Source organism: Alligator sinensis, unplaced genomic scaffold (genome assembly GCF_000455745.1).
Source record: "Alligator sinensis unplaced genomic scaffold, ASM45574v1 scaffold218_1, whole genome shotgun sequence".
NCBI classification, from domain to species: Eukaryota; Metazoa; Chordata; order Crocodylia; family Alligatoridae; genus Alligator; species Alligator sinensis.
Window position 1 is genome coordinate 156,008 of NW_005842083.1, and position 27,284 is coordinate 183,291.

The 27,284-nt window shown below is 38.0% G+C and overlaps 1 protein-coding gene across 1 annotated transcript in view; it reads right to left on the reverse strand.

Annotated features, from left to right (window-relative positions):
• The window catches only part of ADGRV1 (adhesion G protein-coupled receptor V1), a 253,979-nt gene that overhangs the window by 106,429 nt on the left and 120,266 nt on the right, over nt 1-27,284 (reverse strand). Inside the window, 12 exon segments of the mRNA XM_025204476.1 lie at nt 2,109-2,250; nt 2,781-2,919; nt 5,159-5,237; nt 8,896-8,989; nt 9,594-9,757; nt 11,368-11,547; nt 12,399-12,498; nt 12,778-12,908; nt 17,925-18,134; nt 21,083-21,894; nt 22,371-22,552; nt 25,222-25,466. Of these exon segments, the coding sequence (XP_025060261.1) occupies nt 2,109-2,250; nt 2,781-2,919; nt 5,159-5,237; nt 8,896-8,989; nt 9,594-9,757; nt 11,368-11,547; nt 12,399-12,498; nt 12,778-12,908; nt 17,925-18,134; nt 21,083-21,894; nt 22,371-22,552; nt 25,222-25,466 (2,478 nt within the window).

The following is a 27,284-nucleotide window of genomic DNA, read 5'->3' on the forward strand; positions in this document are numbered from 1 at the left end:
AAGAAGCACCTGGGGATTAAAGTAAACCATGAGCAAAACACGAAACAACTGTGTGCTGTTGTTACAAAAAAAGCCAGCAGCATCCTGAGTTGTATTAACAGCAGTGTCACTTGCAAATCAAGGGAAGTGATTTTTTTTCTCTGTTCAGCACTGGTGAGGCCTCATCTGGAGTACCATGTCCAGTTTTGGGCCCCAAACTTCAAGAAGGATGTGGGCAATTTGGAAAGAATCCAGTACAGAGCAACAAACACTATTAGGAGCCTTGGAGGCAAGCCTTATGAGGAAAGGCTGAAAAAATGAGGGTTATTTACCCTGGACAAGAAAAGACTAAGGGAAGATACGAAAACAGTCTTCAAATTCTTGAAGGATATGGAGATATGCTTTTCTCTGTGACTAGGGGACAGGACTAGAACCAAAGGTCTCAAGCTGCAGCAGGGGAAATTTATGTTGGATATTAGATGGAACTTTCTGACTATGAGGGTGGTCAGGCACTGGAACAGGCTGCCTAAAGTTGTGAAATGTCCATGCTAGAGATTCAAGAGCAGATTAGACAGATACTTGATTTGGATGGTTTAGTCAGGGATGCGCCTGCCCTGAGTAGGGACATGGACTAGATGATCTTGTAAAGTCTCTTCCACCCCTGCTTTCCTATGATCCTATAAGGTTGTACCCTAATCAACTTAAACCACATAAGCATTCCCATTAATTTCATTGGGAATGCGGTATATGTCCAAGTGTCAGGCACATGCTTAAATACTTTGCTGTGGTAGGGCTTTATGTTGGACTGGCCACAAAACACTAAGAGATTTACTGCTTACAACATGATTCAGTGCATTATCAAAACTGGCAGGCATTATGTATTGCTTCCCCAATTCATACCACATCTGCTGAAATGATTTAAGGATAACAAGTTTTGTATTCAAATAAGATGGCTCCTGTTAGTAAAATTAATCTAGGCAAAGGGAATTCTACATATTTGGTATACTTTTATTTTACTAAACTTAAGTGGGAAAGCAGGACTCTGTCACCTTCATGCATGGTAAGTAATACTCATGAGATGACATCCAGAATGAGAAGAAATCATCAGGCCCAAAATGATTACATGAAGAAAGGACGTTCTTTGGATATTATTGTCCTATCTATCTTATCTTACAACACTCAAAGAGGAAATATATGAGCATCCTTAGTCAGGGCATGTGTACCATGTTTTAGGGAGTGACACACTGACCACACCATGTGCTATATCATTATATTTCTGCCCCTCCAAATGTAATGTGATGCTAAGTATAATGCATAATGTCTTCATCTTGGGTGTCCCAGGCCTCCCTAAGGGCAGCTACATCACAGTTCTTCAAGGTTTAATGCATACAGTTGATGTGCTATGCTTTGTTGCAACACACTAGTCAGGGGTAGGCAGATTTTTCGAGCTGTGGGTTGGAATGACCCAAGTCAGATGTGGGTAGGAGGCCATTTAGATCCAGCTGCCACCATTGCCACCATTTTTTTGTGGCATCATGGGAAGAGTGCCTGCAGCCACTGCTTGTGTCTCTGGCAGGATAGGGGTGCACCTGCAGCTGAAGCCCCACGTGGCCCACAGGCAAAAAACTGAGGTCCACAGGTAGTGTCCCTGGAAGTGACCCAAGGAATATTTTTTCACTAACAGCCTTTCAAAACCCACTTCTTTGTTTAAATTATTACAAACAAATTCAGTTGCAATATGTTGTCATTGTTAAACAAATATTCTTACTTTGATAATGTTCTTTTAAAGTTTAATTCTTTGAATAAGGAACTGGGAACCAGAAATGAGGGATTGAGAATAAGGAATCAAAGATCTCCCCAGGCAGGCACCATGAAGCCTGCAAATGCACAAAATAATATGGAGGTTCCTCACAAAGCTCTTTTTCTGCATAAGTTTTACTTTAACACCCATTCATTTCAAATAGAATCTTGGCACTTAGATGGATTTCATTACAGGTTTCTGTATCTTCAAAGGGAAAGAAATCACCCAAAGCAGATGAACAATGGTTTCAGGAATACAAAGATTTCTTGGGCAGCATGAAATTAAAACAAGAGTTAAAAACTGAAGGACATAGAGAAGTCTATCTTACCTGTTGTGTTCTTCCCTAGCTCCAGTCCCACAGAGGGATTTGTTAAAATTAACTGGAATCTCTCATCCCCTTCAGGAGTATCGTCATCAAAAATCACAATGTCAATGAATTTATACCTTTCTCCATCAGAAAAATAAAGAGTCTGGTGGGGAAGCATACAAAGACATTACATGTTTTAGAACACCAACCAGATACAGCTTTTCAAGTCTGCTCACAGATTTGCACTATGGAAACAAGGGTCAGAACTGTGAATGTCTCTATTTGTAAACTGGCTAAAAACAGGAATGAAGATCATCAGTCCACTGCAGAATCAGGGCTAAACAAGGCCATGTTTAGTGAAACCATATTTTAAAAGGCCCAGAGGTAAAGAATCTACTAAGAAACATTGTTTCCAAATATGAGTTGCATAAATTTTCCAAACAAACATTACAAATAAAATGGAAGTCTGATATTTTAAAACATGCATTATTCAGAATATTTAAAGAACAATAGGCCCCACACTATGAGAGCATTATGTTCAGTTTACAAACTTTGTAAACGAAAGTAAAAGCCACTGTAGTTGCAGTGGCTGTCACTTTGCATGATTGAGCTAATTGAGAAAAATACACTGCTTTGCAAATAGTAAAGAAATTTAGGAAATTAATAGCACTGTTTTTGATGTTTGTTTCTTACCCTTGAGGACACGTTATAATCCAAACCCAGGTGGGCCTCCAGATTCTGGGCATAGAAAAACAAAGATACATTGCCATATGATCCTCTGTCCCGGTATGCTACTACTGTCAGAATCCCTTGGTTTTCATCCATTTCAAAACTAAAATAAAAATCAAAAAGAACCCCCAGTGATGAGAAAGGTACTCAAAATTCTTAGTTCATTCAATAACATTGAGCATAATTTATCTCGCACTTCCTATTACCAGTTTGTGGTTTTCAGCCTGCATCATTACAAAGGTAAGATTGCAGGGGGCGGCAACAGGCAACTTATCTGCCTTAAAAAAGGTTAGAATGCAACCTGTTATATGCAAGTTAGCTTAAACCGCTACTAAGTAATATGTGCTTGCTTCTGAATTATATATTATAAACATGTACATTAGATTTACACCTATATAGTAAAATCAAAAATAATTTTGTTCAAATAGTTAAAATATAACAATACATATGGAAAAGGTCTGAATTAAGGTAGCCTGGGCATTTTCTGCGTTCCAAATACTTACTTTTCCAACTTTATTAATACTTTATAATCTAATTGTTTGGATACATGATGGAAAATTAGATCATTGTTACATTCACATATGAGATGACTCAGCGCTTTCTGTACAAGGCAGACCTCTTTGTGCTGTCAATCATATATCCAATATAACTTTTATATTATTTAGTGGAATTCAGCACATAATGGAGGATTTATACAATGGCTCCATACAGACATTCAATTTCTACTGGGAAAATCACCATTTTCCTGGTAGAATCCAAAAGTGTGCAGGCAATCAAGCTTTTTCTCCTGCTCCAGAAGTAAAATAACTACAATAAAGTAGAAATTGCTCTCAAAATATTGCTCAGAGGACACTGAACAGCTCATGCTTTCCACCTGCTTAACTCTCCCTGGGAGCTAGGAGGAGTAGAGCCAGAGGAAAGGATTCAGTGCCTTCCAGAGACTGGGGTCACCTCGACCTGGTGGAGGCATTAAGGGCAGAGTTCCCAGTGGCAGAAGTAGACAGGGTATTTGCCATACAGTTCTGCCACTTGGAATTGCTCCTTACCTGTTTCTCACTCTATATCATGATCCCTGGTGAGGGAAGCAGGCAGGGGACTTTGCCCTGCTGCTCCAATCCCCCTGGGAATAGAAGGACTGGGATAGTGCACACTTTCCTCAGATCAGGATCACCCTAGTTTCAGGAATGTAGAAGGAGCTAGGGAGAGGGAGAGGTTGCAGATTGAACGTCTGTACTCCTTCCCCTCCCAGAATCATTTCTAAGGGTAGAAAAATTTCTACAACTGAATTTTTGTACATGGCCACTTTGTCAGCATAGCCACTTTCTATGACTCACAAGATACATGGAAAGTGCCCATACATAGGCCAGGCATTTCTGGCCTAGTCCCAAGAAATTAACAGTAGACAAGGGGAAATGGTTATCAGTCCTGTCTATATGTACCCAATGATAGGAACTCTTGCATAGGAAGTTTGGAGATGTAAGTAGATCTGTGACTACAACAGAAATGTGCTGCAATGCAACAGCATGAATGAAGAAGAGAATTATATTCTCTTACCTGCATTTATTCATATGTGTGCAGAAAGGAGATAAATGTCATAAAATAAGGAAACATATATGCACAGAGCCATCTAGAATGGGATGAACTTGAACTTTCAAGCAGAAAACAACATACTTTTCTATACACAGGGCATGTTTACACATGCATTTACACCAGCTTAAATTTACTGCGCAGTAAACAGTAATAGGTCAGCATCTATATGTGCAGGCATTAAAGCACATTAATGCTGTGTGTGGACTGACTTGGGAATAAAGTTAGTCCTAAGTCTGTGCACACACACAGTGCTATTGCGTAGTAAGCCATCTACATGTGTGTTACTTCGCAGTAATTAATCGAGTGTAAATTTCATACATGCATGATGCAGGTATCAAATTTACCCTCAAGTCAGCATAAATCACCATATTTACTCCAGAAACGTGCATGTGTAAACACACCCACAAAGAATTAGATTTTGGGTTATATCTATACTGTATTTGGTAAAATTCATTGTTATCTGGATTTGGGAACTGGTTCAACTTTTCCGTTACTGGGTCCAGCTGAGGCCAAGAGCATAAAACATAAAAGGTAAGACCGAAAATCAGGCACATTGAAGGATCTACTTCACTAGTCCTAAAATGTTTCACTAGCATCAGAAAGATCTTCCACTTGCCAGATGAACCATCTTTAAAACTGTTTTACTATAATAAAGGTCTGATAAGCTTTCATCAACATCACTGGGAGTTTTGCCACTGGGAATCCTAGTAACCAACCCACATATTATGATCTTCATGGAAGATGAGACTTACTTGGTATTCTGCCATTCAATTACTCCTTTGACTCCATCATTGGCATCAATAATAATCTGAGCAGACATGCCTTCTACATCTAAAAGATAAAATACAAAAAAAAAAATTAAATAAAGAAGAAAAAAGAAAATCCATTTATATTGTTTTAGGGTATAATTAAAACTTCATTTCCCAAACTTTGTGCACAGAATGCATTTTTCTATCTTCCAAACTACAGTGAAAGGAAGAGAATGGATATATTAATTGGGAATATTTGGGGAAAAAAGCATTGAAAAATGACCATCACCTATATAATCCAATTCCTACAGCATTACTAGCAAAGCTTATAAAAATTAAGTGCTTGTGAGGCCAAGCACTGATATGTTAGGAGGTGTCAGAATTAAGGTTGTCCAAGCAAATTAATCTAACCATTTGTGTTTATGGATTACAATCACACAGATACTTTCCACAGGACTGTTCCTTAATTCAGTGCAGGGATCAATACTGCTCCTTGACTAAGCAGCTAACCAATACTTTGTTTTAACTTGATCATTAAGCATGTGGGGCCGTGTCTTATTTACTGCACAGGCTCCAAAACCTACTCTGAACAGAGATTTATTTATTTCCTTGTAGACTTTTCTCTAGCACTCATCACAGTAGCATTTGAGCACTCCACAAACATTAGTAGTTATCTTCACAATATCACTGTAAAAAGGCGATATTATCATCACCATTTTATAGGCAAGAAACTGAGTGACAGAGCAATTAATATAAGAAATGGCAAATACTTTTTGGTGCCCAATATGGTATGCCTACAGCTTGATTTGTATAAAACATGTTTTTTCTTCAGAACATAGATGCATAAGGGCAACCTTAATTTTAGTATTTTTTAAATTTTGAGTCCTTAACTTTGGAACTTCATTTTTTTGTCATTTTAATCTTTTAGAAGACATTTCTCACATTACAAAAACTAAAAAAAAATTGAGGAGAAAAAACATTTTACCCTGTTAACCACTATAACAGGACGGGAAGGGAACAGAGAAATACATTGTCACTAAGTTCACAAAATCGATATTTGTGAGACAGCAAAAGATAGTCAAGCCCCAAGAATCTTGTGTTCTTTTCCAGGTTCTGAGGAGAGTATGTTCCAAGGTTTACAGATGCTTCTGTTCATACCTTCAGCTTCCCTGATCCAATCCCTCCCCATCGTGCTTGATCCTCAGTTAGTTTCCCTGCTATTATCTTCCTTATTTTGAGGACCTTTATAATATTGGTTTAATAAATATTTGCTAGGATGTATACCTTCATGAAAATTATATAGTGGGTAGATGAGAGAAATGAAAAATTAGAATCACAGAAAAGTAGGGCTGGAACAGACTGCAGCAGTCCAACCCTTGCTCAAGACAGGATCATCCCACACTAAACCATCCCAGTCAAGTGTTCATCTAATCTGTTCTTGAAGATTTCCCAGGATGAAAATTCCAAAACCTTTACTGGGTAGCCTGTTTCAATGCTTAACTATCCTCAGAGTGAGAAAGTTCTTCTTAATATCCAACTTAAATTTCCCCTGCTATAATTGGTAAAATTCTCATATAAGAGTCAATAAATGCAGGATGATATTGAATTTTTTGTCTCATTAATTTAAATGCATCTACAGTGTGTGCCAATTCATCCCAGTGACATACCAGGGCTGTGTGAATGTAATTCAAGGAGACAAAGTACCTTGTATAATGAAGGGTAAGATTAAATGACCTATTACAGAATTTACTTCTAGCAGATATTAAATGTACTTCACCCAGGTGTTACACTTCCTTTATGAAATAAGTGTCATCAATGAACTAATCCTAGTTCAGACTGCCCATATGATTCATGAGTATTACAATTTACCTTTTAGTCTGTAACGAATTAACTCAGTCACTTCTATAGGCATGCAAAGAAAAGGGGAAAGAGGTCAAAGAAAGACAGTAGAAGGACACAAGCTTAACATTAAGGATCTAGTCTTGCTCTCCTTAAAGTCAATGAGAATTTTGCCATTGATTTCAGTGGAAGCAGGATCAGGATCTAACCAAATGGGCTGATATAATAAAGGTGAATGGAAGATTAAGAGAATTATATAATTTTAACCTCAAAAGCAAACCTAGTAAAGCAGCAATAAAAAAAACTTAGTGAGGTCATTTTACTGCTTTAAGTATTATTTTGTCACTTTTCCTCCAAGCACATATTGAGTAAGCAACTATCAGGTAGGGGTATGCAAAACGGGCTGTATTCTATTCGGATTCAGCCCGAATTGGGGGCAGTGATTCGATTTGTTGATTCGGATCACTGTCCCTGATTCGATTCGGCCAAACCCGAATCTGAAGATTCAATGTTGATTCAGAGAATCAGCGATTCAGCCATAGACACAGCTTTAAATGTTTTTTCTACGTACGAGGTACCAGGCGTGGCTTGTGAACACTGTGATGCTAGGGCTGATGAAGCATCCCACAGGAGTGGCAGGGGGCAGCCTGTGTGTTCCCCGCCAGACCCGGAAGTGCACCGGAAGTGCTTCTGGTCCACTTCCAGGTCTGCTGCTGAGCATGCTGGGGGGGCCCCTGCGCTCCTGTGGGACACTCCATCTGCCCCATCATCGCAGCACTCATGAGCTGCCTGCTACCTAGAGGTATATAGAAAAAATATTTATAGCTGTGTCTATGTCTGAATCGCTGAATCTTTCCAAACCTCTCCAAATCAAATCAGAGGGTTCCAGTTCAATTTGGAGAGATTAAAGGGTCTCCTGATTCGATTCTGATTCAGAGTTTCGGCGACCAATTCAGGCTGAATCTCCACCGAATCAGATCAGGGATCGAAGCTTCACACAACCCTACTATCAGGATAAAAATAGTCAAACTGGTGGCAATATTTTTGACAAAACATTTAAGACAATATTGCGCTCAGCCTCCATAAAGATGCAGAAGTCTGGAGAGATATAATGTAAACCAGACACAGTAGTAATCCTTGGGTTCGGAGAATGAAGGATGCAAGCTACTATGAATGTTTTTGGGGTTTTTTTCTGCAGGCTCCATAGCCCCATTCTTATCTGAAAAGGTCACTGCACCTTTAAATAAATGGCCTAGTGGTCACAATCCCTGTGTAGATCCTGAAAATACAACATACGATGCAAAATACTCCCTCCAACACCGTTGGTCTCCAATATAGGGCTTAACATGAAAGGCATAATAGATCCCTAGATCCCTTGGTAAATTCAATCAATTCTCAGTATTACTTTTGAAGAAATTATCCCTCTGTTTAGCAGTTTGGGTTTGAATGAGACCAGCTCCTCATCTCTGTGTAACTGTCATAAGCATTGTGCTGAATCAGATAGCCAAAGACATTTTACTAAGGCAAATAATCATTCATTTATCAAATTTTCAAGAATATTTTTTTCTCACTGCCCCTAAAGTATTTTCACACTGGAAGTCTAGTTCTCAATTTCAACAGGAAGTCCTCATATTAACCATTTAGCCAAATGATCAAGGCTTTTAAAAAACAAAACAAAACAAAAACATACATTAAATAAATAGCTTCTGTAAAAATAACTGAAATGAATACATTGTAGTCCTGGTTCTTATGATAACTGACCAACTCTTTTAGCTATTCTTGCCTTATACATGTGTTGTCACTAAGCTACTGTAATAACAGTCAATCTTGAGAATATTATTAAATTCATACAACAAATACAAATTGAAAAAGTAATTATTGTACTGATACAGATGATATACCCAGTTTGGGAGGTGATGTTGTCATAGGATACAAGACAAGCTCAACTGAAGTTAAATTAACAAGGAAGAATTCCTGAACCTCTGGAATATCATCCTGAAAAACACAAACAGAATAAACATTCCTTTTTGGGTCTTTTAAAGAAACAATTTGCAATTCACCCAAAAATCAACACTAAGTCCAATATTGCAATCATGTTAAATCTTTCTACCTTCCTGAAATAGTACTGGGTCTGAGAGTAATCTTCATGTAAGACAATTCAGATAAAGCATTAAATTTCATAGAGAAGTCACTACAGTGACACCAAACTATTCCTGAATATAAATTCCATTGTGAATTTAAAGGCATTAAAAATAACCCACTAAAAATAAAACAAAAACCAAAAAAATAAAAACAAAAGGAGAAATCAGTTAATAACAGTTTGTAGTTAATGAAGAACAGTATTCTTAATTCTAGATATTGAGTAAAACTTAATGAGACAGTTCAATTTGATTTATGTATATCTATTTGTATCTGCTATCTGTGATTAACTGCACCCCTTTGATTTCCATTTTTACCTTTAAGGCAAAAAGCTGTTTTCATTATTTCTGAAACACAATTAAATATATTATACAACATTAAATTATAGGCAGGATGTAGAAACTGGGACCAGATTATGCTTTCATTCAACTGTATATTGATGAAAGGGATTAAAATTTACCTCCAGAATAGTAATATTTATGGCAGCTGATGTTTCACCTTCCCCTAAAAGCAATGATCCAGAGACAGGTATATAATCAACTCCAGGTTCAGCCAAGGTCCCTTCTGTCTGATTCCTTAATTTAAGGAATCCTGGAACTGTTGTATATGTGATATTGATAACACCTGGTAAATTTGAAACAAAAGCAAACCACGTTTTTATTCTAGCTCCTGCATGACTACAAACCAAGTAGCAAGACAGGAAAAGCATGAGAAAAAGTAAGAGGTATCCTTGATTTACAGCCAGGTAATTGCAGAATAGATTAGATCAAAAGCTTTCAGTGAGTCTGTGGGGAAGCACTAGGTCCATGGCTCTGAAACAATCAACCAGGCAGGTCTGCAGTAGAGTCATGTTATCTTTAAAGTTCAGAGTCCCCAGCCATATTTCTTTCTTCCAAATGGGACTACAGGGCTTGCGAAACAGACTACCCCAGTATTAGAGGCAAAAGGATTGCCGGCTCCTTGTTTCCAGGACAGCCAGCCATGCCATAGCTTCTAGAATTTGCAATTAACAATGAAAGCAACTGCTTGTGTATCTGAAGCTCTAGCACTTGATCAGGTTGACTGAACATACCTGTCCTAAGTCCCAGTCTACTGTCATTTCTAGAAATCATCTTTGTTCCTTACCAAATAGTGCTGATTTCCCCCTCTCCCAAAGAAAAGGGAGCCTTTCTCTAAACATCCTCCTTTTAAACCAATAAACTATGTAAAAGCAAATTGAGTATGGTTTGTGGTTATTTTTTGCTCATATTTCTCCTACAGTATGTCAGTAATTTTTTACATATCAAGTGATTAACTATCTCAGTCAAACATGAAACTACCAATTTCCTGAAATTTAAAGATGATGCATGGAGTGGATATTTGCATAGTTGCCATAAATCACCATTATATGCCCTAATTTATAACTATACAGTTTAGTAAAGTAACAACATTCCTAAAGAAAGGATCATTTGAGAACTACCCATAATCATTAACAATATTCTACCTTTTCAAAAGAAAGCATCAAAGGAATGGAAAAGTACATGAAGTTAAATGGAAATTGGACTGTGGTTAGTTCCTTGATTTCTTGTGCAGAAGGAGAGGGTACTATGACAGAGGTTCCTTCTCTGTGACAAAGTAGATGCAACACTTTTTTATACCAGGTGCTTGCTTTGTCCTAGCATAATGACTAGGCACGTGGTACAGTATGATTACTGCTCCTAGCTGGGTAAGAAATGTACATTTATTAATTTTGTTACTCCTTTGCTATTCACCCCTCCAATCCAGCCCATCTGTATGCCCTATTCATCTAACACAAAATGCCCAGCAACAGAGAGATAGCTGGGTGGCAGTGGTGCACAGGAATGGCAATTGCAGCCAGGCTGCTGGTGACAGCAATGGTAGCTGGCTTAGCAGTGCAGTGTTGCCCTTTCTGTGCCCCCACTCCAGTCAGCACCTAGGGCTAGTTCCTACCCACCACCCCCACTTATGCTACTGACAAAGTTTGTATATTACATCTTGGAGGCCCAAACTGAAATATACTTGCCAAGCTAGAATAAAAATGAAGAATATTTAGTTACTGTCCTCTCTGGGTTTTTGACAGGAATAACTACACTATTCAAATAAGATTTCAAAAGTCAGAAAGGTATAAACAGAGATGAACATCTGACTGGTATGACTCCTCCTGACTTTTACCTGGCCAATAAATACACATTCATAAAATATAAGCCCTCCATATTGCAAAGAATTACACAAACCTAAAGATCCATATTCTCTGTTGATAAAAAGCTGGATGGTTTTATTTCCCTCTTGGACTAAAACTATCCTGGATGAAGAAGCAAAATTCAAAACTCCATGTGGTTCATCACTAGCCTCAACTGTCAAAATAGCTTCATACCCTTGGCTATCCAAAACAGCAGCACCCGTTGAAGGAATTCCTGTAAAATAGTCAATGCATTTGATCAGAAAGAATTTCAAACAACTGAAATTTATTTTAATACTAGTAACAGTTTGCATTATTATATGCCAGGCAGTCAATCACATAGTTAATGAAATTAATCAAGCAGGATGTTATCACATTGTTCGATTTTCTATGGCTGGTATGGAACCACATCTGCTGCCAACCCCACACCGAGGTAGGACCTATGGCCACCAAAAAGGGTGGTTCCACATATGTTTTATAGTGAACATGAAACAAATTACAATACAACATCACAATTAAACTACATTTATAAAAGCATAACAATGCACAAGAGTGTAATATGAAATGATGCGAGAAAACAGAATATCATCCAAAATTCATCCAGAAGACAGGTTAAGTAAAAGACAAGATTTTGTCTGTAAACTTATCCATGGCTTTAGTAATAAATACAGATTTAAATGCCGACTGTCTCAGAAGGAAGGTGAAAGGTGGGACTAGAACATTCTGCCTTGCTTGAATTAAAGGAACAATTGAAAATGGGAAAATCTGCTTGTGGCATAAAAGTAATTGTTTTAAGTGCTATAAATAGCAGCCTACTTCATAACAACTGTATCCAAAAGGCATTAGTAAATATAAACATATTAGGCCCTATGCTGGCTCTGCTTAAAGAAGTATATATAAACTTCCACTGAATTAGATAGGCAAAATACATACACACAAATAAGGAACCAATTAAATCTTAATCAATGGGGGGAAAACATTCACACCTTAAAATGTGTTTGCATTGCTTTACATTTTTGCTAGTAAAACCTAAAGCATTAATATAAATACCACTCCTTTCACTATGTGGGTATCCTGATACATTACCTTGGGTTCTGATGTCATATAGGATGAGTTTATATTCTTCCTTTTCTTCAGGAATATGATCATCCAGCAGATGAACAAAGAATGATGCAGTCAGCGATTCCTGTTTATTTTAAGTGGTAAAACTGATTAGTTGTTGCTGTACAAGATACAAGTAACTATACTTTGAATGTGAATAGTGATTCCTCACAAGAGGTTTTAATTTAAGAGATCAGGAAATTAGAACTTCTAAATTGGAACTCAAAGAGGAAGAGAACAAAACATTTATGTCAGGAAACATCTTGGGGGGAAAGGTGTTCAACCTCTCTCACCTCAGCATTAATTTCAGTTTTCATATGGCTTTCCCATTGGTGTTAAATGTGTTTAAGCTGCATGATCTTACCTCAGGAAAGAAGAGTATTCCAGAATAGTTTTCAAAATTTTGTTCTGCACGATCACCAACAATTTTCCAGTTAACAGTAACATTTCCCAGTCCAGGGGCAGTTCTTAGAACATGGAACTGCAAGTGTTCTCCTAGAAACAGAGCACAATATTTGCCATAGAGAAACCAGAACTGCCTTTGCTTTGTAATATAACTAGAAATTAGAAGCATGCATGACATTATTTTAGCAACTTTTTCAAAACAAACTCAAGGATCCACTAACAGTAAGCCTTGATGTATATAATACATTTGTTTTAGTATTAAAGGAGAGAGAGAAAAACCCAACATCTTAAACTCTTCAGTTCTCTTTTTTCTGTTTAGTTTTGGAAGGAACTATCAAATGCATGCTGAGACTTGGCATAAAGGAACAACTTGAAGGCAAAAATAAATACCCACCAGAACATGCACAAACATCGGAACAATGGCAATATGTAGTCTACCCATATTAGTAAATGCTGTATGTACCAGCTATGATACATGTGGATTCCTATTGCAGTTCAACATAAAAAATGTACATACTGCTAATATTTCACTGCAATGTAATTTTGCACAATGCATGCAGAAAAATGCTTGCAATTACCTGTAAATCCCATTTACGCGAGTTTAACTTATAAATACAATCACAGTTACAGATTTTAAACAGAATAAAAGAAAATATTCAAAAAAAAGTTAATACTGACCTATAATTTTTCAAGAGTTCTTTGTTAATTGACTTTGGTCAATGTTAGTTTACAAAAAGCATTACTAGTTATACTATTTACATTTCTATTATTTAGCCCAAAAGGTAAAAACTGGGGGAAAAAAAGTAGCATAACCATCTTTGGAAAATTTGTGAAAAACAAAAATACACTTGTTTTAATACTTAAATATATATTACTGTAATTCCTTTAAAAAGAGTTTTAAACTTGCATTTAAAAGAGTTTTAAATGCAAATGGTTTGTGGATTTACATATTGCATCAAATAAAGATGATATATTATTATTTATAATTGGAGTATGTGTTTAGATAGGTAGTATATACACAGTATAAGACATATGTTTGTTCAAAAAATGTAAGTATATTACATACGTCTTTCAACAGCATTTTTCAGGTGCACATTGTTTAAGTTTGCCAGTACATACAGTATTGCATTGGCTTCTGAAAGTCAAGAAAACATACAGAAATCTACAGTATCAAGATATTTGGGCCTGTCCATATACAAAAGATTGTTTTGAAGTTATATACACTGACATTCTTCTCTTTTGGAAAAAAGGAAAAATGAATGAAGTTAAGGGTTTTTTTTCTTCATCACAATCTACTCTAGAGATTCAAAAATACACCTGTGACAAGCTTAGTTTGATAGTCCTAACTCCTAGAAAAATGCCTTTTCTGTCCATTTGTACTAGAGAGATTCAAAGGAATCGTGTTGATTTTGTTTTTCATTGTTGTTAAACTTGGACATAATCCTATTCATGTGGCCCCATAGCAGAGACCACAACAGAGGTCAAAGGAGCAGAGAACTAATCTATTTGATGCAGGCAGGGATGTCTACTTTCCCTTGTACCTATAGGTACCTATACATGTGCTCTGATGTGTTCTAATTAGATTAATCAAGTCTGCTGGACCATTCCACTTAAAAAGTTCCACTGTGCCTCCTCATTACGTGCATTCAGCGTCCCATATTTCAAAATGGTGGTGGCAGCACTTAAACTAAAACTTATCAAACAAGCTTTACTTAAACCATACCTGCAGCCATTTTGAAATGTGGGGTGCTGACTACAGGTAATGCTATGGCGTTTTATTTACAGCAGCTGTCTGGGAGCCACTCTAATTAAAACGCCCCCTCCCCCATTCCAGAGCTCGTGTATAGGCACCAGTACACGCCTCAGTAACTACCACCTACAAGGGAATGGAGAGTCTCTTCTTAAACCTGAAAGGAGCTTACCTCCTCTAAACAATAGATTAATTTAGTGCAAAATCAGTTCATGTGGGCTGTTAGGACTTACGTGTTGCTGCTACATAAAAAGAGTACATATTTGTTCTGTTGAGTCCATAGCTAACATTATAGCAGTGTGATTTCATTGACTGCTAATATAACTACTCTTAGTTTGTAGAGGTGCAAGATCTGTAACAGACCTAGTGGGACCAGATCCAACATTTTACCTTGCCACAGCAATTAAGCAATGGGAAGAAGATAGGGTAAGTTGGCTGTGAACCACCCTTGGCTCTTTCATTAGTGTGAGATCAGGTAAGGCCAGTTCAACCCCTAGTATGATTTTAGAGTATTCCCAGTACAGAATATTTGTAAGTAGTATTGATCAGCTAAAATGACAGGAAGATCGTCATAAATATACTCTAGATAGCTCCTTTTCTGTTGAAGAACCATTGTTATCCAAGGTTTGTCCATCACTGTAATGAGATGGAAATTAATTATTAACTTTAGGAGACCAGAATATAAATTTTGAAAGAAAGTGTATAAATATTTTAATTAATTTATATATAAAGCTATACAGATGTAAAATAAAGTCCATTTCCAAATAACTTAGACCAGTATATGTGTTTATGCATCAGCATTTCATAACTCAGTTAACTCCTGTAATTTGCTGATGATTAAAATCTGCGTTAAGCTGGTCCACATCATTGCTGAGAGAAGAGAAAGTTCAAATTTATTAAACATGACATCAAGATGACGGTTTCTGTGGCTCTGGGTTTCCAAGTAAATACTCTAGGGTCTACAATTTCTAGTGGGGAACATTATATATTGTTTAACACTGCACTGAAATCCATTCTATCCTATTTGAGAATTTTGCATGTCCATTTTCAAAAACAAATTCACGCTTAGCACATTACAATCTACTTTAGTGCCACAACTGCAAAATGCACAAATAAGACACAGCATATTTCAATACAATATTATGCAATACAGTGACTTATCATTGTTCACAGCAAAATTCATCATGTATAAAGCAGTTATCACAAACTCATGAGCAGCCTATATTAAAACACTGACCAAAACATTAAATCTAACTGACTATTAATCACCGATTCCAAAGGTTCATTAATGACTAATATTTCTCAGACACCAATACTAAGACCTTTTACTTGCCATATCCAGAATGAACATAGGGAAGAGTGCATATGTATACAATTCTGCCTTCAGTAGGTCTGAGGAAATATCAAAACTATTTCTGCTGACTGGAAAATGTTTTATTAGGTCAGTTTCACCTAATTTTATTTTATTTTTTAAATTTGTTACCTAAGCCTGGAGATCTACATGGTGATTTGACACAGAACACTGAATACATGCCTATAAAGCTATGATGCACTATATACTCATTTTGAAACTAACTTATTATTTAGCTGGTGAATAATGAAGTTACATAGTAGAATAGTAAATATTGAATGACTAGCATTGGTAGTTATGTCTGATATAAGTATTTTTTTTCAGGCCAAGAAATTCTGGATATCGAAGACAAAAATGAAGCACTAATTCAGTCTATGAAGTCATATAGTTCATTCTTGTTACCTAAAAGATTCTGCATGGTTATTTTTTCTTGCTGGGAGCCAATGCATTCTTATTCTTTACAAGGTGGAAAAGCAATAACCAACACAGTTTCCAAAATATAAACAACAATATTTCAATGTCAACATAGTATTTGCTACTGTTCTGTGAATTAAATTTAACCAATGGAAAAGTCTCATGAGGGTCATCATAATCTCTGGTGCTGAGACAGTTTGTGTTAATTCCTTGTGCTCATTGATGGCTCTGCTTAGCTTGTCAAGATTACAGCTGGTGACTGGCTGCTCAGAACCATTAAGGCAGAGGAAAAGTGGATTTAAAAAAGAGGCACACCAGCACAGAATTAACATAAACCACCTAGATGAAAACTTTCAAAGAGTTATGATGTCCTTTCATGCCTATCAATGAACACATTTGGTTTACGAAAATCAAATGAGAATTTGTGTCCCTCTTAGCAAAATATATTCAGTATATATTTTCCCTGGGGAAAGAGATGTGTGTTCTAGTTAACTTGCCTTGACCAAGACATCAACAAACTTTAGAGAATATTGATACTGTAATTCATTTAGATTCCAGCAAAAGCCAAACCAAGACAATCATCATATCTGAAAGTGCGGCAAACCTTAAACTTAACATGCAATTTTTTCCTTTAAAACATTAATAAACATTTGTCCTTTTTAAAACCACTATATTCCTTCTTAAGTGTCCATGGGATTTAAAGATGAGACAGGACTACTATACTCCAAACCACCTACAATCAAAACACAAGTGGTCATTCCCCCAAGGGTCATGAAGGAAGGAGGGAAGAGGTGTGTTCATCATGACAAGCTCCCATTTTTGTCGTTGTTGTTGCTGTTGTATCTTTCAGAATATTTCAAGTTGGTGAAAATCATTAACAGATGATTAAGCAGATAAGGCTATTGCTATGAATGTATAACAACACATATGATTCAACAAAGACTGTAGTTTTATCAAAGCCCAGAATTTGGCACTAAATGAATATAATGGGAAAATTTAGAAAGGGGCTAGAAACAGAATGCCAAAAATCACACAAGGTGTGACTTCAGGAAGAAAAAATGGAAACACTGCTGAAGCTATACAAAATGGTTTTGAACCCAATCCTTTTGCCCCTTCAGGGGGTTCTCTGTGGGCATGGACAGAAAATTATATCGTTTTATGGGGCAAGGGACACTTACTACTCATAAGCATACATGAGCTGCTCCATTTAAACTGTTTCAGTCTGACTGCTCCTGTCCATCAGTAAGTGAAACTTCATCAGTTAAACCTATAAATTATCCTGGTTTAATTTCCATTTGCTGAGGGATAGAATCAGACACGCAAAATAACTGCAGGTATTCAGCTAAAGAACAGAGTCGTACCCTCACACTTCTAACACAGTATAATTGTTCATTTTGTCCCTGCCCTGAGAATTATATTTGAAGGACCTTAATCCTCAGTGGAATATAGCAGATGTTCACTGTGTTTTCAAGACTACTTTCATTAGCAGAATGAAAAGAACAAACTGTATAAAGTCTTCATGAAAAAAGAACATGAATGTGGAAGTTGATGGCAAACAAAGTAAGTGTCGTCAATATAAAGAGGAACCCACCTTCACGGCCAATAACAGATCTTGAGGCTGTCTGAAAGCTAATAACTCCAGCTACATTGTCATTGGCCAGAATAATCAGAGTGACACTGTCAGAACTGGGCAGAATACGGCTGCCTCCTTCAGTATAGGTCAGGCTGATTATAATACTTTCATTATCTTCTGGCTCTGGGTCATCTAAAATAGCCAACGTGACCATTTTTTTAGTTTCACCTATCAAGAAGAAATAGGAAAATACCTATATAAGTCATCGTAAGTCATATGCACTTTTAGAAATGGAAGAAAAATATAAGTAATTTGTCAAATTTATATTTTAGTATCCTTTTTTACAGTTGAGTGTATGTTACTGAATATAATTATGCAATTATATATCATTCCAACACAACTACTAAACTTACTGTGTAATAAACAGCCTTAAAAGTCTAAATAATTCATTTTCAAATACCAGAATTCTTTGTTCATTCATATTTAAAGCGCCCTTCTAACTACGTTTAGAAGAAGGATAAAATTTTAGCGTAAAAGAAAACAATAATGCGTGTGATTTTTTTCTAACGAACGTGCATGAACAGACTGGCATGCTCATATCCCCATAATTCTATATATATTATATTTACCGAGTCTAAGAATTTGTATAGTCTCTCATAATTCTATAACCCTTTCATGTGCATTTCCTACCTACCTTGCTGACTTATCCATTGAAATTAATATAACTATTAAACAATATCAAATATCTGGTTACCAAAAGTGACCCCTAAAATCTCCAGTTTAGTCTTACTGTTCATAGCACATGAAATACCTAAATACATCTTACAGTTATGTACTTGCATGTTTACAAAACACACAGGTGTTTCCTACTATATCATTACCTGGCACTTAAATATAATTCATTAACATAGCTGACTTAGTAAAAGTATACAGCACCCACTCACCAATGGCTTTTCAAAATGTAGGGTGCATCTGTACCATGGAGTATTGTACTTTGCAATGTGACAGCAACTCAGTTGTGTTATTCAATGTTGTAAGTGTACTTGGTGTATTTAAAAATTAATCAATAAATAAAAGAGATGCTGTCATTTCAAAAACCTTGCTAGTTGGGAGAAAGGGGAGGCAACCATCCCAAAGATTTGGTGTTTTATTTTTATTGCTGCACAAGAGGCTCAGAAAGAGTACTCTGGATCTCCTCTTATTTATACCTAAGGACTGCAACAACATCATTCCTGATATACATCAATGTAAAGGAGACAGGAATGGGGGCGGGGAGCCGGGGGGGAGTTATATAACATGCAGTACAAAATGTCCAAAAGGAGCTACTTATTAATGGACTTTACTATTACATTTACATTTGTAGAGGATAGCAGATCTTGAGGACCAGACAGAAGAACTACAAGAAAACACTACAGGTCTGTTTACACTATCAAAAGACAGGAGAGGAGCCCGGTGGCAGAGCACAGCGTACCTACGCCATTACATTCCAAAATGTATATAATGTAGTTGCCATGGCAGAGTGCTAGGCATGTGCCAATAAGTATGGCAGAATGAATTTTTCAAATCATGCCCCATTTTAGGATGTTGTGCATGTGGAGGGGTGTGCCAGGTCTCTGTCTGCTCTATCAAACTGTCAGTTGATACTGAAGCCACTGAAGTGTGTCATTCTTTGACAGACCTGACATCCCCCTTATGCTTGAGAATGCATGCCTAACACACCGGCCAATTCATAGATTCATAGATGTTAGGGTCGGAAGGGACCTCAATAGATCATCGAGTCCGACCCCCTGCATAAGCAGGAAAGAGTGCTGGGTCTAGATAACCCCAGCTAGATACTCATCTAACCTCCTCTTGAAGACTCCCAGGGTAGGGGAGAGCACCACCTCCCTTGGGAGCCCGTTCCAGACCCTGGCCACTCTAACTGTGAAGAAGTTCTTCCTAATGTCCAATCTAAATCTGCTCTCTGCTAGCTTGTGGCCATTATTTCTTGTAACCCCCGGGGGCGCCTTGGTGAATAAATACTCACCAATTCCCTTCTGTGCCCCCGTGATGAACTTATAGGCAGCCACAAGGTCGCCTCTCAACCTTCTCTTGCGGAGGCTGAATAGATCCCGTTTCTCTAGTCTCTCCTTGTAAGGCTTGGTCTGTAGGCCCTTAACCATACGAGTGGCCCTTCTCTGAACCCTCTCCAGGTTATCCGCATCCCTCTTGAAGTGCGGCGCCCAGAATTGCACGCAGTACTCCAACTGCGGTCTGACCAGCGCCCGATAGAGGGGAAGTATCACCTCCTTGGACCTATTCGTCATGCATCTGCTGATGCACGATAAAGTGCCATTGGCTTTTTTGATGGCTTCGTCACACTGCCGACTCATGTTCATCTTGGAGTCCACTAGGACTCCAAGATCCCTTTCCACTTCCGTGCCACCCAGCAGGTCATTCCCTAGGCTGTAGGTGTGCTGGACATTTTTCCTCCCTAGGTGCAGCACTTTGCATTTCTCCTTGTTGAACTGCATTCTGTTGTTTTCTGCCCACTTGTCCAACCTGTCCAGGTCAGCTTGCAGCTGTTCCCTGCCCTCCGGCGTGTCCACATCTCCCCATAGCTTTGTGTCATCTGCAAACTTGGACAGAGTACATTTCACTCCCTCGTCCAAGTCACTGATGAAGACATTAAAGAGTATCAGTCCAAGGACCGAGCCCTGCGGGACCCCACTGCCCACACCCTTCCAGGTCGAAACCGACCCATCCACCACGACTCTCTGGGTGCGACCCTCCAGCCAATTCGCCACCCACCGGACTGTGTAGTCATCCAAGTCACAGCCTCTTAACTTGTTCACCAGTATGGGGTGGGATACCGTATCGAAGGCCTTCCTGAAGTCTAAGTATACGACATCCACCCCTCCTCCTGTGTCCAGGCGTTTCGTAACCTGGTCATAAAAAGAAACTAGATTGGTCAGGCACGATCTGCCTGCCACGAACCCGTGCTGGTTTCCCCTCATCATAATTTGTCCTGCTGGGCTCTCACAAATGTGAGCCTTGATAATTTTTTTTGAATGAATGAATAAGTGAATAAGATAATGTCCTTTTGTTTAATAGTCTAGGGGTTTAGTCTGTTTATCTAGTGCTCTCTGCCTGTCACTATTTTGGCAGAACAAAAATGAATGAAAACTTTGCCTCACCTTCAGCAAACACCAGAATTTCGCCATCACCTATAAAATCCATGTTTGGAGTAGCTGTTCCACCAGTTACTCGCCATTCCACTGTCACCTGCCCCATGCTGCCTTCTGTTCTGTGTATCATTAACTGCACATCAGTCTGAAGTCGTTCTTCCACTTCCAAATAGAGACCTTCTTCTGTTGCATTGGGACTTATACTGTAGATCATAAACACTCCAAAGGCATCTCCATTCATCATTATGACAACTGTGGAGGTATTTGGCTGTCCTATAGTTGGCTGTTTTTTTAAGATGGCTGAGATGTTCATCAGTTCAACTTTCAAAAGGGATATAATGAATTTCTCATCCAACTCTGGCAAGCTATCAGGAAGTATGGTAACTGTGAGATTTGCAAACTCTTCACCTTCTGACATTATGGCCCATTGCCTTGTAACTGATTCGTAGTCACTACCAGCAATGGCTTGTGTGCTAAAAAGAAAAGACACACTGGTGACATTTTTCTTGTAGGTCCAGAATCCCGAGTTGTTGTTTACTGGACTTATCCATGATGTCAGCCAGAAGCACAAAGGAATTCCAGAGGCACTAGAAAATATAAAGGCTGCACATGCTTGTTCTTTTAGGCACCGAGTGGCACAGGTATATAATGAATCACCTGCTGCTGACACATTCACTCTAGTCTTTGATGGCTGGTCAGGAATTCCTTGCACAGGATTTTCATAATAGGCAAGTACATCCTGGCCTTCTTCCATTGCAAGAGCTACAACATCAATCTCAGAAGTGCTGTAGAATATCTGAAGCCGACCAAATCTTCCCCCGCTAGAAGGTGTTGCAATAAATGAGAAAGTCATGGTAATTAGTCAAGACTTATTTTTCCTTATATGCTATAGGTCTCTTCGTTAGTTTCAAATAATCTATGCTCCAGAAAAAACACACTCTAAGCTGTGCTGGAGAAATCTCTCTTTCCTAAGGTGTTCACAGGGGTACTGCTCTTCTTCCTCTATACCTCCCCTGCTTTCTATAAATCCAAAGTGATGACTGGAGAATGCACTTTCTTGTCTCTCTGTTCAACTTCATAAAAGAACTTTAAATGATTTTAGGAACAAACAAAAAAACAAAGCCTAACAGACGTATGATTTTTACCCTGGGAGAAGATTAACCTGATAAACTGACAAGTTAAACTATCTAAGGAAGGAGGCAAACTAAATCATTTAAAAAGACAAAGGTCATGGAGATTAAAAAAAAAAAAGGGACTGGAACTAGTTACATAAAAACCCCAACTGTGCTATACAGACCTTCTTTGAACAGTTATGTTTGCAAGAGAACTTCTTTCCAATGGCTCCTGAAATCTGTACAAGGGGTGCTGAAAGAACACTGTGCCATAAGGATTATCATTGGCAGGTATTATAATATTTGCCACTCTATCTGATCCAATAGCACCACCGTTGGAAGCTTGAGTTAATTCCACGTGGATAATCTAAAAAAAACAACAACCCAACACATTTAGACTTTCCTTAACCAAGTTTTTTGTGAAATGACAATTCAAGAGGATGGGTCAGGTTTGAACTCTCCCTTCCCACTGGCAATCAGATTCGTTGCATAAGTAGTCCTACTGACTTTAATGAGTGCTCTACTAAAGGGAAGAAGGGGCTCATGGTCTGCCCTTTGGCTGAAAACACTTCAGAAATAACAAAGAGAATAAAAAAAACCTGATTAGTTTAATCATTAATTTTAAATAATGGTTTGGAATAGTCAGTTTCCAAACCAAATAAAAGTCTCTCTTCATCCTCTGCATTACTTTCATCCCTCATTATTAATAGTGAAAAAATCTTTCTCAAGCCAGTGAATAGGAGGATTCAGTTGAACTCAAAATTACCACAGAATAAGAAATTATTTCAATACTATTTTCAGTCAGAAGTAAAATATAAATAACCAAAGAAACAGGTCTACATTTAAATTCAAACGATCTTTTCTTTTTCTTTTTTTTTTTGCTACACTGCACAATTGTTAACTACAATATGATGAAAAAAATATTTTAGCCAACCCTCCCCTACCTCACATCTTTCACATAAAATTAGAGGGTTAAAGGTGTCTCTGATACACTACTACTGGATCAGTTAGACATTTTGGATCTGATTCGCTAATCAGCAGTGGACCCATTTATTGAAGTCATTATTTTGCTTGAGCCTTCTGATTTTTTAAAAACATTTATGTTTTTTAAATAGATACATTCCATTCAGTTCAGTTCAGTTGAGTTTATTAAGGATTCTGGAAACAACATGAAAAACACACAACCATACTATAAATAAATGTAGGCAAAAATAACAGAAATACAAATATAATAATAGAATAGAGCCAACCATTATAAAAACATTATTAGTATAAATATAGTAATAAATCAAATCATGAATCTATAGAGATATTGTACATAGATTCACAACTGACACAGTAAAATCAGAAATAGTGTTACAATTTATCAATCATATCAACAGTAAAGGATGTTCAACTCTAATCGCTTCAGCCTTATAAACAAAAATTGCAAGGCAGTTTACTAAATATGGATCTGTTTGCTAGAAGAGCCATTTTAGTTTCTCTGTGTTTGAAAAGTTTCTCTCTGTTTGAAATTTCTGCAAGAATGGTGATAAATAGGTTCTCCTTATGTTGTTATATAAAGAACATTCTAAAACATAATGAATAGGGTCTTCCAAAACTCCTAGACATGCAACATCTTTTAGCCCTTGGAATGGAAAGTCTATGTCCAGCCAAAACATCTGTAAGAATCTGTTCGGTCCTAAGTCTAGTCAAAAGAAGATCACCATTTATTGTTGAGATCCAGCTGTAAATACTTTTCTCCCTCCCCAGAATCTAATTTCCAAAGAGTATATAAAGGGGCAATACAAGTAGCCCTAGCCACTGCAAAATCATTCTGCCTGACAACATCTCATAACCTCTAAAAAACCCAAACTTTTTCTATGGGGGAGAAAAATCTTCCATTGTCTTTGATATAGTATCCCACCCCAGAAAGTGCAAAAGTACGGAAAAGAAAAGCTAACCAGGGAGACTGAAGAGAAGAGAAGAGGGATTACTGATGTCTTCTATATAGCACAATTTAAGCAGACGAGACGGTAGAAAAGCCAGGATTTTGAAACAAAATCTCACCATTCTAATAATAATAATATTATTAGCTATATAAGTTATAATATTAGTTAAAATAGAATCTAATCCTGTCTCTAATCTCAAAAAAGATGCAAGACTTGAAGGAGGAAGACCCAGAAGAGCCCTAAGAAACTTGTTCTGAGTTATGTTTACATCATTACTTGCAGCATAACCCTATACTTCAGCACCATGTGGAATCTAAGACACAACTTCAACTTTATATGATGACATAGGAACTTGGACTGATCATCTTGCTGTGATCTCATAACGTTTCTTCATAGCCACAGCCAATTGGGCTGCTTTAGTATTAACTGACTGAATCTGGTGTTAACAACTTTGAGTTTGGTTCCCCCCATGTTCCATGGGTTTTTCATCAAATGGCTTCCCCAATACATTATTTTGGATTTATCATAATTTATCTTTAAGTTGTTTTGTCCACAAAGATACTCAAAAGTTGTAATTGCTCTCTGTAATACAATAGGGGTTCTTGACAGTATAATGGTATCATCTGCATACATTAACATAGGAATTAGAGTTGCTAATAATTTTGGGGAATAGAAATGAGCATCCTGCATATTGCCGATAATGTCATTCATGTAAAGATTAAATAACAAAGGGGCGAAGATACATCCTTGTCTAACCCCTTTTTGTATCTAAAATTTTTGTGCGAGTTTGCTCCTCAAGCCTCACCTAACTTTTGTGCATGTATCTTTATAATATTCTATCAGCAGGTGCAAATGAGAAGGGTCAATCCCATAGAAACATTCAAAGATCTGGTGACCTTTTCAAAGAATAATATCAATAACTAGGAAACAAAATTCTGGAAAAAGTGATAAATGATTTTCAGATTTATAAAAACTATTTGCAGGCTGATATCTTCCCAAGTTGTTTAAAGTTACCTCCCTTTTTCTGCTTCTCATCCACCACCACAATAAAACAGAGTCGCTTGGCGTTTTGTCACATCTTGTAGCATTCAGCTATTCAACTCACCTCTTCAATTTCTGGAACATCATCATCCAAGATCTCCAACAACAGTGTCTGAACAGTTTCCCCAGGGGCAAAGCTAATGTTACCCAAGACAACCCGCAAGTCACCAACTGCAAGCTGTCCATTAATGGTAGCAACCCACTCTACAGTAACATTGCCAAGTGTCCCAGCATTGCGTATTATTGGCAGGCTTACTGTCACTGAATTGAATTCAGGCTCTTCCACTGTGAGTTCAGTGATCTGAAAAACTGAAGTATAAAAACAAAGAGATTTATTTTCTTTTTATCTGAATAGGGGAACACATAGTGTTTGTTCATTTAACTGAAACACCTTTCAAAACAAGCACTTTATACTGATTTAATCACTTTGTTGTTTGCAATTACTAGTTGTGAAATTGAGGTGCTAGTACTACTAACTAATTCACAGGGCAAGGAGATGGCATAAATACTGTTAGAGATCACCAGGAATCTTTTACTCCTGAGTATTATATATCTCTAAAGCCTGGAGAAGGAGATTATAAAAGCTGTTTCTTGTTATTCTTCCCCGAAAGAATACTAGAATCAGCCATTGTCAGGTAAAACTAATTAAAGTTTTCCATATCTGACAATATTTCTTTTAAGAGAAGCTTTTCTGGACATTGAAAACTTTTACTGTTTTTTCCCCTAGCTTTAGTAAATAAATTGAAAGCAAAATATTTTATTAATTTTATTCCCCTGACCCCATTGCTCCTTTATCCATACCTTCTTCCTTTTTCTACAGATAAAATGGAAACAGGAATAGAGAAGAAAATGTTTTTTAAAAAGAGAAAGGAAGACAAAAAGGATAAAGGGAAAAATCTAAAAGCCAAAAAAATACAAATTCAAATATGTTCTTAAACCACAAGCTTACCAATGCAAATTGCTAGAGGTGTACCGATATATCAGTTGCTTACAGGATCAGCACTGATAAATGATGTTATCAGCTTTTTTTGGCTGTTGTAGTCAATAATGTTTACTAATAATTAAGCCTTCTGCCCAGGGCCCTGGACACCCGGGTTCCCTCTCCCCTGCAGGGCCGGGATCCTTGGATATCTGGGTTCCCTCAGGAAGCGCAAGGTTTCCCCTTGTAGGCAGGCAGTATTGTAGCCTACAAGGGGTCCTGCTTGGGGCTGCTGGGAGCAAGATGCAGGGGGCACCCCATGTATGCATGCAGCCACATACATGCATGTGGCCAGGAATGCAATGTGGAGAGCAGCTTCCTGCAGGTAAGTCTATGGAGGGGAAGGGGCTTGGGGGGTGGGAGGGCAGATGGAGGCACGCACAGTGCGGGAGGGAGTGGAGCAGGGGCAGGGCTGTGCATGGGGCTGGGGTGGGAGCAGGATGGAGCCATGGGTGGGTCATCCAGGGAAGGGTGGGGGGAAGCAGCTCCCCACCACCGCGCACACCCCTCAGGGAGGCATGGGGGTGAATGTGCCCCCCCAAAATTTGTGCATGGGGTGCATGCTCACTCTCAACTCTGCTGCCTTTCCCTCAGGAGCCCCATGCAAGCTACACACCCCTGCCCACCCAGCAGCAGTAGGGGCGGCAAGCTGTGTACCCTGCTGCCAGACAGGCAGGGGGCACAGCCAGCATGGGGCTTCCCAGGCAAAGACAGCAGGGCGGACAGCCCCAAACCTGCAGCAGGCAGCCCACATTTGCCTTTGCCCCACTAGGCTGTGCTTCACTTCAGAGTGTCCCCGCACTTAAAAACGGTGGCAGCAGGAGGGGAACTGAAGCTCATTTGATGAGCTTTATTTCAAGCACCCCCACTGCCATTTTTAAGTGCTGGGACACTGATACATGTGACAAAGTAGGCTTCTGGAGTGCGCCCCCACAAAAAAGGGGGAAAAAAACAGTATATTTCTGTCAGTACTTTAAAATACTTTGCATTTTAAAATAAATCATTTATCAGATTGGAATCACCTGATATGGTTGGGTAATAATTGGCTATAAGTATTAGCCAAGAAAATCTTTATTGGTGCACCCCTACAAATTGCCAAGAAATGTTTAAAACAAACACAAAAGGTTGCTTTTCAAAAGTATCACAAT